At 45.6% G+C, this 13,333-nt stretch overlaps 1 protein-coding gene and 1 non-coding gene across 2 annotated transcripts in view; one reads left to right on the plus strand and one right to left on the minus strand.

Moving 5' to 3' along the window:
* The first annotated feature begins 1,559 nt into the window (after positions 1-1,559).
* The window catches only part of VSIG10 (V-set and immunoglobulin domain containing 10), a 37,031-nt gene continuing 25,257 nt past the window's right edge, over positions 1,560-13,333 (plus strand). Inside the window, exons 1-2 of the mRNA XM_068990298.1 lie at positions 1,560-1,638; positions 10,482-10,769. Of these exons, the coding sequence (XP_068846399.1) occupies positions 1,560-1,638; positions 10,482-10,769 (367 nt within the window). The remainder of the gene's footprint in view (positions 1,639-10,481; positions 10,770-13,333) is intronic.
* Positions 8,570-8,641, minus strand: TRNAK-UUU (transfer RNA lysine (anticodon UUU)). Its single transcript has one exon. It is a non-coding gene; the product is annotated as a tRNA-Lys (tRNA).

A 13,333-nucleotide genomic window follows, 5' to 3' on the forward strand; every position in this document is an offset into this window, starting at 1 on the left:
AACGAACTCTCATTTGTTTATTTAACAAATATACATTGGGTGGTACCTGAGGTACCAGGCACTAGGAATACAGGACGTGCACGTCCAGGTCCTGTATTATTTACTTTCCGTCACCAAGTAAAAGATGAAAAACAAAAAAGGAGGAGAGGAATGAGGAAAACTTTCAGGAGCTGGCTGAAGACATAAAATCATTGAACAAAAGCCGGGGGTGGGGGGAAGGGACTGTGCAACTTTATGTCTCATTCATGGGCAAAACACATTTTTATTGGTTTCAAGAGGATTTCCTGATGGAAGAAGTATTTCAATAAGGGGTCTTCCGGCAACAGAATGAATGATTTTCTTAATAGCATTGTTTTCTTTTTTTTTTCTCCCCAAATTTTACAATGAGGTGATGGGGAAATTTTCAAAGATAGAAAAGTTGAAAGAATGGGAACTCTCATATATTCACCTTCTAGTTTATTCACAGTTAATATTTCACTATGTTAGCTGCAGTTTTTTGTTTTTTAAGAGTAAGTTTCTGTTAGGGCTGTTTCAAGGATCATCTCTTCCTCAGGATGTCATAACCGCATTTTCCCTAGGAAGGACAGAGGATGGTTTAGGGGTGTGGCAGGAAGAGGGGGATTTTAGCTTGGAAATGTAGTTCTCTGGGAACCAGACTGGATGGGGCGGGGGCGGGGGGCGAACTAGAAAAATAAAAAAAGCTCCCAGCACCCAGTTCCGCTGCCCTCGCGCTTACTGTGTGGTCTCTACCAGATAGCCCGAAGACCAGAGTCTCGTGGCAGCTCTTGGCTGGAAGGTCTAAAGGATCATCTTTCTCCTGCTCCAGACCTGCCTTCCTTCTGCAAAGGGTAGAGAAAGGCAGCGATGGCGGCCCAGGAGTCCACCCGGAGGCACAGGAAAACAACTGGGAATCCCTAGAACAGCTAAACAGAGGGAACCGTGAATTCTGCAGATTGGCACCTGCCCCTCCGAGTCGAGACGGTCCTTCTAGTGCCGCAGCCTGGGCGCCCGGGAGGGAGCAGCCGGCGGGTCGAGGGGGGATGCCGTCCTGCGGCAGCTGCAGGGCTCTGCGCCGCCCACTTTCCCCGGGACTCAGGGCCGCTGTCCCGGGCGAGTGGGCTCGGGGAGGGACCAGCCTCGCCGCTCCGCCCCCGGCCTGCCCCGACCCAACTCGCCGCGCCCGGGAGCGCGCCCTTTGCATAAAGCCCTCCTCCTCGGCCAAGGTAGAGGAAGTTGGGCTCCCGCCTGGATGGGAGGCGGGAGGGAACCCAGCTCCGGTTGTTTTCCGTCAGCGGGAGTGAGTGGCGGGCGCAGGGGGCGGGGTGCGCCCTCCCACCAGGGGCCGGGCGCTCGGGAGAGAGTGGTGCTTGGAGCCCGGCGCAGCTCCTAGCCCCTGACATCGGGCTCACCCCAAGCATCCTTCCTGGGGGCTGCGGAAAGTGGAGCTACTCTGTCGTTCCGAGGACTTGGGAGAAGTACTGGGTACCCCTGGGGGGCGCACATCCAGCCAAGCCGGAGCTTGCGTTTCCCGAAGGGCGCCTGCCCGCATCTGGGGCGAGATGGCCGCGGGTGTCCGGGCGTCCGAGTCCTGGGTTCTCGTCTGCTTCGGAGCGCTACTGGCCCGCTGGGTCGCCGCAGGTAAGGGGCGACGATCTGGAGGCAAAAAGTTGATGCGAGGCAACGGTGGGGAGGGGAGAGCCGGGGACGGAATCCCTCCGACTCGCTGGATCCAGTCGTGGCCGAGGCCTCGAAGTCGCCCTGGGAGGGTCTTGACTTTCCTGCTCGCAGCTCAGCTTTTTGCAGGAAAGAATTTTACCGAGCGCTTGATAAAGGGCAAGACATCCCTACCCTCTTAGAGTGGGCAGCAGGCGAGGCTGCAAAGGGCCTGCGGAGGTGAAAATTGGGGAAACTGAAGATGGAAACGTTGAAGAGGTGTAAAATGTTTATTTTTATTCTGTTTTTTTAAATGGCCTATGTAAATTCGCGGTTTGGTTTTACGTGCTGCGCTGGTTCTCAAACTCGAGGCTCCTTCAGTTTCCTCTCCTCCCTCTGCCCAAGGTTGAACTCGCCTTGCACCTGTAACCTGTGATTTCCCTACACACTCCCGCAAGCCGACCGGTGTGGACTATGGCAAAATTGTGCTTTTCTCCTTTACTTAAACGAAAAAACTTTTATTTTGAAATAATTTCAAATTTACAGGAAACTTCCCCTACATTTGACATTGCCTCTTACTCTTGATATGATTGGCGAAGTCTTAACTTGCTCCATCTGTGATCTGCCTTGGAGCAATAAAGAACAGAGGGTTGCTTACCAAAACATTTTGTTGTTGCTGTTGTCTTGTCGCTAAATCCTGTCTGACTCTTTTGTGACCCCATAGACTGTAACTTGCCATGCTCTTCTGTCCATGGGGTTTCCCAGGCAAGAATACTGGATTGGGTTGCCATTTCCTTCTCCAGGGGATCTCCCTGACTGAGGGATCAAACCCATGCCTCCTGTATTGGCTAGCAGGTTCTTTACTACTGAGCCACCAGGGAAGCCCTTACAAAAACATACAGAATTTTTAAAAGATTGAAAAAATATTTTTGAACTTAATTCACCAGCAAATGCATGTCTTTTGCATTCAGGGTAGTGTGACAAGCAGTGAGAGGACCTGAGGTGAGGGAAAGGAGATGGAGTTTGCCAGAATACTTAGAGTCCTATTTTCAGGAATCACCCAGTCCAGTGTGGTCTGCTGATCTCTTGTAGGTGCCTAGAGGAATTGCCCCCTGTGAGCTTCCTAGCAGCAAGTGCCAAAAGTTCCTAATTGGGAGGCTCTCACAAGTTTTTATTTTGCTTTCTTTTTAGCAATTATTTAAAAACAATAAAATTCCTCATAAGCTAGATTTCTAGTTTAGGTGGGAAAATCTGAGGATCTTGCCGTGCAGGGCCTGCTTTCCCAAGTGGAACTGAGTTGTGGTCACCTGTTTTCATCTAGGATAGGTGACTTCAAATTTGTTCCCCGCTCCTGGCTGTAGTATTAATACTAATGCTTCCCCCTGGCCCACTGAAGTCATAGTCATGACTGGGCTGGCACCTCCAGTCATATGGAGGGGTGGTCACTGTGCTTTGGGGAGGAGAAGTGGATATACCGTCTCCAGTCGGCTGACCCTCAAAGGTGATTGTGTATTCCCTACTTCCCAACTGTCTGCAGTGTTTACTGTACTGGGAATATCAAGGGCCTGGGGACATCAGAACCCTGGGTTGAAATCATAATTGTGGAATGAACTGGCTGTAGCTCTCCACACAAAGATGTTTCCTCCATTGCCATGCCCAGTTATTTTGACGCCCAGGTCAAGTTCACCTTTGTGTACAGTGCCAGAGGGCTTTCCTTGCTTGATGTATTTTTGTTCTTTGTTTTTCAAGCTGGGAGTTGTTTGGGGAGAGAAAACCATCTTTCTCCTGTCACTTAACTCCAGACAGTGTTCAAGGCCCAACCTCAGGTTGTAAACCTAGGGTCATTCTTGAGAAAAGAATAGGAAAAAAAAATAACTGTTTGATATAGTCCCAACTCTGTAAATGTTAATATGATGGCAGCTTTGGAAAAGGGTTATTTATATTGTTTCTTCCTTTGGTCCGTATTCTTCTTTTTTTGATTGTATATAACTGTTAGTTTCTACAGTACAACATTGTGAATCAGCTATATATATATATATATACACACACACACATATATCCCTTCCTCTTGAGCCTCCCTACCACCCTTACCATCCCACCCCTCCAGTCCATATTCCAAATTTAAGCTTGGGGGACTTTCAAGGGCCCTCCGGATACCTTATGGACCACTTCTAGTAACACAGAATGTCTCACTCTTCTGGTTGGGAGACCGAGTAAATTCCTGTGACCTGGCACCTTGAAGACCTGAATGACAGTCCCAGCTCTTCCAATGGCTTTTGTGGGAGCTTAAGTAAATCACTTAAGCTTTCTGGACTTCAGTTTTCTCAGCTGTAACATGAGGAGGTTTAGGATGATTAAGCATGGAACCAGTGCACCCTCAAGGACCACCCATTCCTTCTCCCTGTCAGACATCACTAGTTGATGACTGTGTTCTTCCCTACGGAACCCTGACTCAGCCTGTCCTGAACTCAGCCCTCAGGACTGAGAGATCTCTAAGGTCACCTTCAGTGTCAGTATTTAAAAAGAACAGAGTGAGCTAAGCCAGGAGAAGTGAAATGCCTTAAAATGGTGTAGTTTGTGGTTATGTCATTCTAGTCCTTGGAGGAAAAGACGGTGTTAGCTCAAGTTCCAAGACTAAAGTTTCACTGGGGCTTTTCCAAGGCTTTTTTTTTATTCCTTTGCCAAGGAGCCTGGGAAGGGCAGGTTTTCAGGTCTCACAAACACATTGTTGCATCTGTAATTCTGGTTTTTTTCTCCTCAGTGGGGATTGCCACTGAGAACTTAGGTTCCCAGGCCTAACTATTTAAAAATAATTCTCACTTATTTTTTAAAGTGATTGTTTAGAAGTGTTTCTTGCTATTTTGGAATCTCCAGCATTAGGTCACATTTTCTGCCTTCCAACAAGTGATTAGAATTTATTTATTTATTTTTTTCATTTTACCCTGGCTTCAGGGAATGATATAGCCACAATGGGAGAGTGTGGGAACATGCTGTAGCTTCAGCTGTCTCGTGATTTTTCAGAGGTAGCCCCTTCCAACCAGATAAAAGCCCAAATACAGATAACGGTTACTCTTTGTTTTATAAAAGAGAATGAGTTCCAAAGGCAGGTAACAATTTTTTTACAACAACCTAATTGAGATATAATTTACTTACATACTATATACTTTACCCTTTTAACTGTACAATTCAGTGGTGTTTAGTATGTTCACAAGATTGTGCAGCCATCACCATTAGTTCCAGAACATTTTCATCACAAAAAGATGCCCTCTACTTAAGTATTAAGTCTCTCCTGGGCTTCCTTGGTGGCTTAGTGGTAAAGAATCTGCCAAGAAGTGCAGGAGACACGGGTTTGATCCATGATCTGAGAAGATCGTACATACCATGGAGCAACTAAGCCTGTGTACCACAACTGTTGAGCCTGTGCAGTAGAGCCCAGGAACCACAGCTACTGAAGCACGTGCACCTAGAGCCCATGCTCTGCAACAAGAGAAGCCACCGCAATGAGAAGATCAGTCACTGCAGCAAGAGAGCAGCCTCTGCTCACGCAGCTAGTTCAGTTCAGTTCAGTTGCTCAGCCGTGTCCGACTCTTTGCGACCCCATGAATTGCAGCACACCAGGCCTCCCTGTCCATCACCAACTCCCGGAGTTCACTCAGACTCACGTCCATCGAGTCTGATGCCATCCAGCCATCTCATCCTCCGTCGCCCCCTTCTCCTCCTGTCCACAATCCCTCCCAGCATGAGTCTTTTCCAATGAGTCAACTCTTCTCATGAGGCGTCCAAAGTACTGGAGTTTCAGCTTCAGCATCATTCCCTCCAAAGAAATCCCAGGGCTGATCTCCTTCAGAATGGACTGGTTGGATCTCCTTGCAGTCCAAGGGACTCTCAAGAGTCTTCTCCAATACCACAGTTCAAAAGCATCAATTCTTCAGTGCTCAGCTTTCTTCACAGTGCAACCCTCACATCCATACATACAAGACCACTGAAAAAACCATAGCCTTGACTAGACGTACCTTTGTTGGCAAAGTAATGTCTCTGCTTTTCAATAGCCTATCTAGGTTGGTCGTAACTTTTCTTCCAAGGAGTAAGGGTCTTTTAATTTCATGGCTGCAGTCACCATCTGCAGTGATTTTGGAGCCCCCCAAAATAAAGTCTGACACTGTTTCCACTGTTTCCCCATCTATTTCCTATGAAGTGATGGGACCAGATGCCATGATCTTAGTTTTCTGAATGTTGAGCTTTAAGCCAACTTTTTCACTCTCCTCTTTCACTTTCATCAAGAGGCTTTTTTTTTTATGAAACTTTTAGTGTTTTATTCATTTTCATAATTTTACAGTATTAGTAAAAAAAAAATGGCCATTGCAAATAAGTATAAAATGGAAGTTGATGAAAAAGTAACCCCAAGTCTTCCTTGACTCCCACCTTCCCACCAAAAAACTAGTTAGTATATGGCAAATATCCTTTTCACACATTATCTTTAGGCATATATTCACTTTGTAGTGGTGGATGGTTTAGTCGCTAAGTTGTGTCTGACTCTTGTGACCCCACAGACTGTAGCCTGCCAGGCTCCTCTGTACATGGTGTTTTCCAGGCAAGATTACTGGAGTGGGTTGCCATTTCCTTCTCCCATCAAGAGGCTCTTTAGCTCCTCTTCATTTTCTGCCATAAGGGTGGTGTCATCTGCATATCTGAGGTTATTGATATTTCTCCCGGCAATCTTGATTCCAGCTTGTGCTTCTTCCAGCCCAGCGTTTCTCCTGATATACTCTGCATAGAAGTTAAATAAGCAGGGTGACAATATACAGCCTTGACATTCTCCTTTTCCTATTTGGGACCAGTCTGTTGTTCCATGTCCAGTTCTAACTGTTGCTTCCTGACCTGCATAGAGGTTTCTCAAGAGGCAGGTCAGGTGCTCTGGTATTCCCATCTCTTTCAGAATTTCCCACAGTTTATTGTGATCCACACAGTCCAAGGCTTTGGCATAGTCAAGAAAGCAGAAATAGATGTTTTTCTGGAACTCTCTTTCTTTTTCGATGATCCAGCGGATGTTGTTGATATCTGGTTCCTCTGCCTTTTCTAAAACCAGCTTGAACATCTGGAAGTTCATGGTTCACATATTGCTGAAGCCTGGCTTGGAGAATTTTGAGCTTGGAGAACTTTACTAGCATGTGAGATGAGTGCAGTTGTGCAGTAGTTTAACCATTCTTTGGCATCACCGCAACTAAAGGCCCAAATGCAACAATGAAGACCCAGCCAAAAATAAATAAAATTTTTAAAAAGTCACGCCCCACTATGTGTCTCTGCCCCCAGACAAGCCACTTCTCCAGCCCTAGACAACAGCGAATCCACTTTCTATCTCCGTAGATTTACTTATTTGGACATCTCTGTAGGTCTACCTATTTGGACATCTCATATAACTGGAATCACAAAATATGTTGTCTTTTATGACTGCCTTCTTTCACTTAACACAGTGCTTTCAAGATTCATCCATGCTATAGCTTTGGCCTTTTTTATGGCCAAGTAATATTCCCATTATATGGATATATCACATTTTATTCATTCATCAGTTGATGGGCATTCAGGCTGTTACCACCTTTTGGCTATTATGAATAATGTGAGCATGCATGTACAAGTTTTTGTGTGGACAAGTTTTCATTTCTCTTGGTTATATACCTAGGGCTAGACTTGCTAAGGTAGAGTCATATGGTAGCTTTACCTTGCAATGAAATATCAAACTGTTTTCCAACGTAGCAGCACCATTTAAAAATCCTGCTAACAATGTATAAGGGTTCCAGTTTCTCTACATCTTTGCCAACACTTGTTATTGTTTTTCATTTTAGCCATCCTAGCAAGTGTGACAGAGAAGGCAATGGCAACCCACTCCAGCACTCTTGCCTGGAGAATCCCATGGGTGGAGGAGCCTGGTAGGCTGCACTCCATGGGGTCACTAAGAGTCGGGCACGACTGAGCAACTTCACTTTCACTTTTCAATTTCATGCATTGGAGAAGGAAATGGCAACCCACTCCAGTGTTCTTACCTGGAGAATCCCAGGGACGGGGGAGCCTGGTGGGCTGCCATCTATGGGGTCGCACAGAGTCAGACACGACTGAAACGACTTAGCAGCAGCAGCAAGTGTGAAGGAGCCTGGTGGGCTGCAGTCCATGGGGTCGCTAAGAGTCGGGCACGACTGAGCAACTTCACTTTCACTTTTCACTTTCAAGCACTGGAGAAGGAAATGGCAACCCATTCCAGTGTTCTTACCTGGAGACTCCCAGGGGGAGCCTGGTGGGCTGCCGTCTATGGGGTCGCACAGAGTCGGACACGACTGAAGTGACTTAGCAGCAGCAGCAGCAAGTGTGAAGTGTTAGGTATCTTACTATAGTTTTGATTTGCATTTTCCCTAGTGGCTAATGTTGAGCTTTTCATGTGCTTATTGGCCTTTTATCTATCTTTTGGAGAAATGTCAATTTAAATCTTTTGCTCATTTTACACTGTCTTATTGTTGAGCTTTGAGAGTTTTGTATATATATATTCCACATACAGATCTCTTCTCAGGTGTGATTTGTAAATATTTTCTCTCAACTTGTGGGTCTTCTTTTCACTTTATTTTTTGGTATCCAAAATGTGTTTATTGGGATGGTTTCCCATTCATCTTGTTTCAGGGTGCTTTTAAAAAAATATTTATTTACTTATTGATTGGCTGTGCTGGTGTGGGCTTTCTCTAGTTGCAGTGCACAGGCTTCTTATTGTAGTGTCTTCTCTTACTGAGACGCACAGGCTCTTGGGTGCCTGCAGGCTTAACCCAAAGTCACAAAGATACATTCTTTTTTTTTTTCTAAGTAATTTATAGTTTTCTATGGTCTATTTTGAGTTCCTTATTTTTTTGACATCTCTGCCTGGCTTGCAGAATCTTAGTTCCCCAACCAGGGATTGAACCCAGGCCACAGCAGTAAAAGTGCTGTGTCCTAACCACTGGACTGCCAGGGAACTCCTGATTTTGAGTTAATGTTTATGTGTGATGTGAGGTAAGGGGTCCAACTTCATTCTTTTGTGTGTGGACAGCCAATTGTCCCAATACCACTGTTGAGGGCAGTTTATTTTGTAATGAAATACCATCTTTCACAAAACCCCAGAATATTCACATCCTTTGAAAACTTCCAATATGGTGGAAAAAGCACTGAATGGAGCAAGAAATCTAGACTCTGGTTGCATACTGCTACCTTCTCATTGTAGGACTTCAGGCCAGCCCGCTTCCCTTCTTTGCATCACAGTTTTCTCATCTATTGAATGTGACAACATGAGTAAGACTGGTTCTGCCCGTTATTCCTGCACCTGTGACCTCTTTGTATCTGGGTGCTGATTGTGGAGGGGGCTGAAATATTAGGACATTTCTCAGCAAAATGGGCTGCATTCGCTTCTTGTTACCTGGTGGCAGTCTTAATGCCAAGTCAGTTACCTGAACATTTGTCAGTCTTGAATGAGCATCAGGGTCACCTGGAGGGCTTGTGAAAATGTAGAGTGCTACCTCCCACCCCACCCCTGGGTTCTGATTTAGATGTTCTGGGTGGGACCTGATAATCTGAATTTCTGACAGTGCTGCTGCTGATCTGCACTTTTCATTCTGCCTGGGAACACCAGCTTCATCCCTACCTAGCTAGTGCTTTCCTGACCATCAGATCTCAGTGTGGCTTCCTAGAGGAAGCCTTCCCTGTCAAAAACCACAGCTAGACTTAAGAGCCCCTTCTCCAAGCTCCTATCATGCTATTTATCACACTGCATCCTAATTGCCAGTTTATTGTCTGGTTGTTTTTGTTGTTTTTTTTTTTTTTTTGGCCATGCTGCATGGCATATGGGATCCTAGTTGCCTGACCAGGGATCGAACCCATTCCCCCTGCAGTGGAAGCGTGGAGTTTTAACTGCTGGACTGCCAGGGGAGTCCCTATTGCCTATTTTCTCCACTAGACTGTGAGATCCTGCAAGTTTCTATTTTGCCTGTCATTGGCTCCCCGGTGCCTAGCTCAGAGCATGCCCCAAAGTCCCCACTCTGAGCCCATTCCTGCATGGAGCTGCTGAGTGGGGTTGCATTGTACCTGAGGTGGAGAGAGACAGAGAGCAGCAGGAAAGAGGAAACAAAGCCAGAGCCCTCTTCCTTCCACTGTTCTGGATTTCTAGGCAAGTAAAGCCACTCAGATTCTGTATCAGTTATTTATTGCCACAATAATCTGTGTAACAAAGCATCACAAAATGGCAATGAGTGCTTATTTCTGAAGGGCCTGGGAGTATTGGACAGTTGGCCCTGCTGATCTTGCCTGGGCTCACTTATGTGTCTGGGCATCAGGTGAGTGGCCATAGCTGAGGACTGAGGCAGCTGGGGTCCCCACCATATATTTTTCACCCTCCCCTGCTACCTAGCCCAGGCACATCCTTCTCAAGGGGGTAGCAAAAGGTGAGAGTGAGCAAGCCCAATCACACCAGTGCTTTTAAGCCTCTGCTTGCAACACATTTGTTAACACCCCAATGATCAGAGTAAGTCGCATGGTGCTACCAGAGTCAAGAGTGGGAGGGCATTGTGGAGTGACATTGTGAAGGGCATAGACAGTGGAGAAGGGGTTTATTAGGACTGTTTGCAGTTGTGATCCACCACAAATTCATTACTGTCAATTACTGGCCAATAATCCCAACAGGGTTGGGCTCAGTGTATTATTGCATCTCAAAAATACATGCCTGTTTTTTTTTTTTTTTTAAATCTTAATGCAGGGAAACGGCAAGAAAAGGAGATTGTCTAGGATCAAGAAAGATAGTAACAGCCTGACCTTTCCTTGCACAGGATTGGAGGCTGTCATCATTGGAGAAATTCATGAAAACATCACCCTGCACTGTGGCAACATCTCGGGACCGAGGGGCCTTGTGATCTGGTGCCGCAATGACTCGGAGTCAGTCTTCCTCTTGTCCTCCAATTCCAGCCTCCCACCAGCCCAGTCGCGCTTCTCTCTGGTGAATGCCAGCTCCCTGCACATTGAGGCGCTGAACCTGCAGGATGAGGGCAACTACACCTGCTCTGAGGTCCTGAACAAGACTGAGACACGGAGGTTCCAAGTGTGGCTGCAGGTGGCCAGTAAGTGGTGGGTGGGGATTGCAACTGGTGGGGAGGGGCTCAGAGCCTTGGACCTGAGGAGGCCTTTGGAGTCAGTAGCCTGGGTTTCATTCTGGGCACTCCCAGGTGCAAGCTGAGTGATCTCTCACATCTGTCATTTCCTCATCTGTATAATGGGGATAATAGGAATTCTTGCCTCATAGAATTGCTGTGAGGAATAAATGCCAGTATATCTACGTATATACTCCAATACTTGGGCCACCTGATGCGAAGAACTGACTCATTTGAAAAGACCCTGATGCTGGGAAAGATTGAAGGAGGGAGGAGAAGGGGACGACAGAGGATGAGATGGTTGGATGGCATCACCGACACAATGGACATGAGTTTGAGTAAACTCCAGGAGTTGGTGATGGACCGGGAGGCCTGGTGTGCTGCAGTCCATGGGGTTGCAAAGAGTCAGTCACGACTGAGCCACTGAACTGAACTTAACTGATATCTATGTAAATTGCTGTAAATGGATCCTGGCATATTATTTATTAATAGTTAGCTATTACTTTTAGTTTATTAATATCATCCTTGCTATTAATCTCCTTTTATTATGTAACAAAGTCAAAGTATAACATAAGCAAGTCAGACTGCCTGAGTTCCAACCCTAAGGATAGGTCATCTTGAGTAAGTAACTTAATATCGCTTAGATTCAGTTTTTCTTATTTGTTAACTGGGGAAAATGCATTGCATGCCTTACCAGATATATGCTCTGATGCTCTAGTGGTAAATACACAGGGCTTAGTATGAACAACTATTACTCCTGTCTTTCCTAAATCAGTATATCATGTTTGTCAGTATATATGCATGGATTTAGTTGGCAAATTATAACCTGTGGGCCATTTTTAGACTGTTGTATATTTTAGTATGATCTGCAAGCAGCAAATTTTTTTACATTTTTAATGGTTGAAAAAATCAAAAGAAGAATGATACTTGTGACATGTGAAAATTATATGAAATTCAACTTTCGGTTCAAATAAGGTCTTATTTGAACATAGCAATGCTTATCCAGTCACATATTATCTCTGATTGTCTTTAGTGCTATAATCTCAGAGCTGAGTGACTGTGAAACTGATTGTATGTCCCACAGAACCTAAAATATTTACTCTCTGGCCCCTACAGAAAAGTTTGTTGAGGGACATCCACATTCTAGTTGAATGGAAATACTCATGTGGTCATTTTATTGCTCCCTGATTTTCTCATCTATAAATTAAAGAATTTACTCATTCCTTTAGTCAATATATATTTATTGAGAGCCCGATGCCAGACACTGTTCTAGGTACTGGGCCACAGGAATGGATTAGACAGAAACTGTCCCTACCCTCACGGAACTGACATCCTACTGGGGGAAGACAGACAGTCAGCAGGTAAAAAAATGCATCAGGCAGTATCAGAGTGACAGGTATTGTGCAGAGAATTGAGATGGCGTGATGTGATTCTCTGAAACACTTTACATGGGTGGGTCAGAGAGGAGCTTTTGGAAGGAGTGACATTGACAGTGAATGATATGTAGGAGCCAGTCACGCGAAAGAGAGAGAGGGATCCAGGCAGAAACTGAACTGGTGCAAGACGGGTTGAACATGGTGCATGTGTAGGTGAGAAGCCAGCTGGTATGATGGGAACCCAGGAGGTGAGAAGGCAGGACCTGTGAGATATGAGAGGTAGGGCCAGACCACGTGGGGCTGGGTAGGACTAGTGTTGTGGGTTGAATTGTATCCCCAGAGAGATATGTTGATTTCCTAATCTCAGTACCTGTGAATATGACTTTATTTGGAAATAGGCTCTTTGCAATTACAATCAACCTAAGATGAGGTCATTGTGTGCTCAGTCACTTAGTGGTGTCCAACTCTTCTGTGACCCCGTGGACTATAGTTCGCCAAGCTCCTCTGTCCATGGGGTTTCCCAGGCAAGAATACTAGAGTGGGTTGTCGTGCCCTCCTCCAGGGGATCTTCCTGACTCAGGGATTGAACCTGCATCTCTTGCATTAGCAGGCAGATTCTTTACCACTGCACCACCTGAGAAGCCCAGAAGATAATGTCATTAGAGTGGGCCCTAATTAAAATTGACTGTTATCCTTGTAGGAGGAAAATGCATGCAAAGACAGAGACACAGGGAGAACTCACACAGTGGCAGGCAGAGATTGGAGTAGTGCAGCTGCAAGCAAAGGAATGCCAAAGACAGATGGCCCCAAGCAGCAGCCACGAGGAAAGAGGCAAGGAAGGGTTCTCTCCTAGAGCCTTGAGAGGAATATGGCCCTCCTGACATCTGATTTCATACTTCAGGATGGTGGGAGAGTCAATTCTATTCTTTTCTAAAAATAATATTTATTTATGTATTTGGCTTCACTGAGTCTTAGTTGCGGCATACAAACTCTTTAGTTGTGGTATGTGGGGTCTAGTTCCCTAACGAGGGATCAAAGCCAGTACCCTGCATAGGCAGCATGGAGAATAGCCACTGGACCACCAAGGAAGTCCCAATTTCTGTTCTTTTAATCTGTCTAATTTGAGGTACTTTGTTAAGGCAGCCCAAGGATACTAAT

This window comes from Capricornis sumatraensis, chromosome 17 (assembly GCF_032405125.1).
Source record: "Capricornis sumatraensis isolate serow.1 chromosome 17, serow.2, whole genome shotgun sequence".
Classification (NCBI taxonomy): Eukaryota; Metazoa; Chordata; class Mammalia; order Artiodactyla; family Bovidae; genus Capricornis; species Capricornis sumatraensis.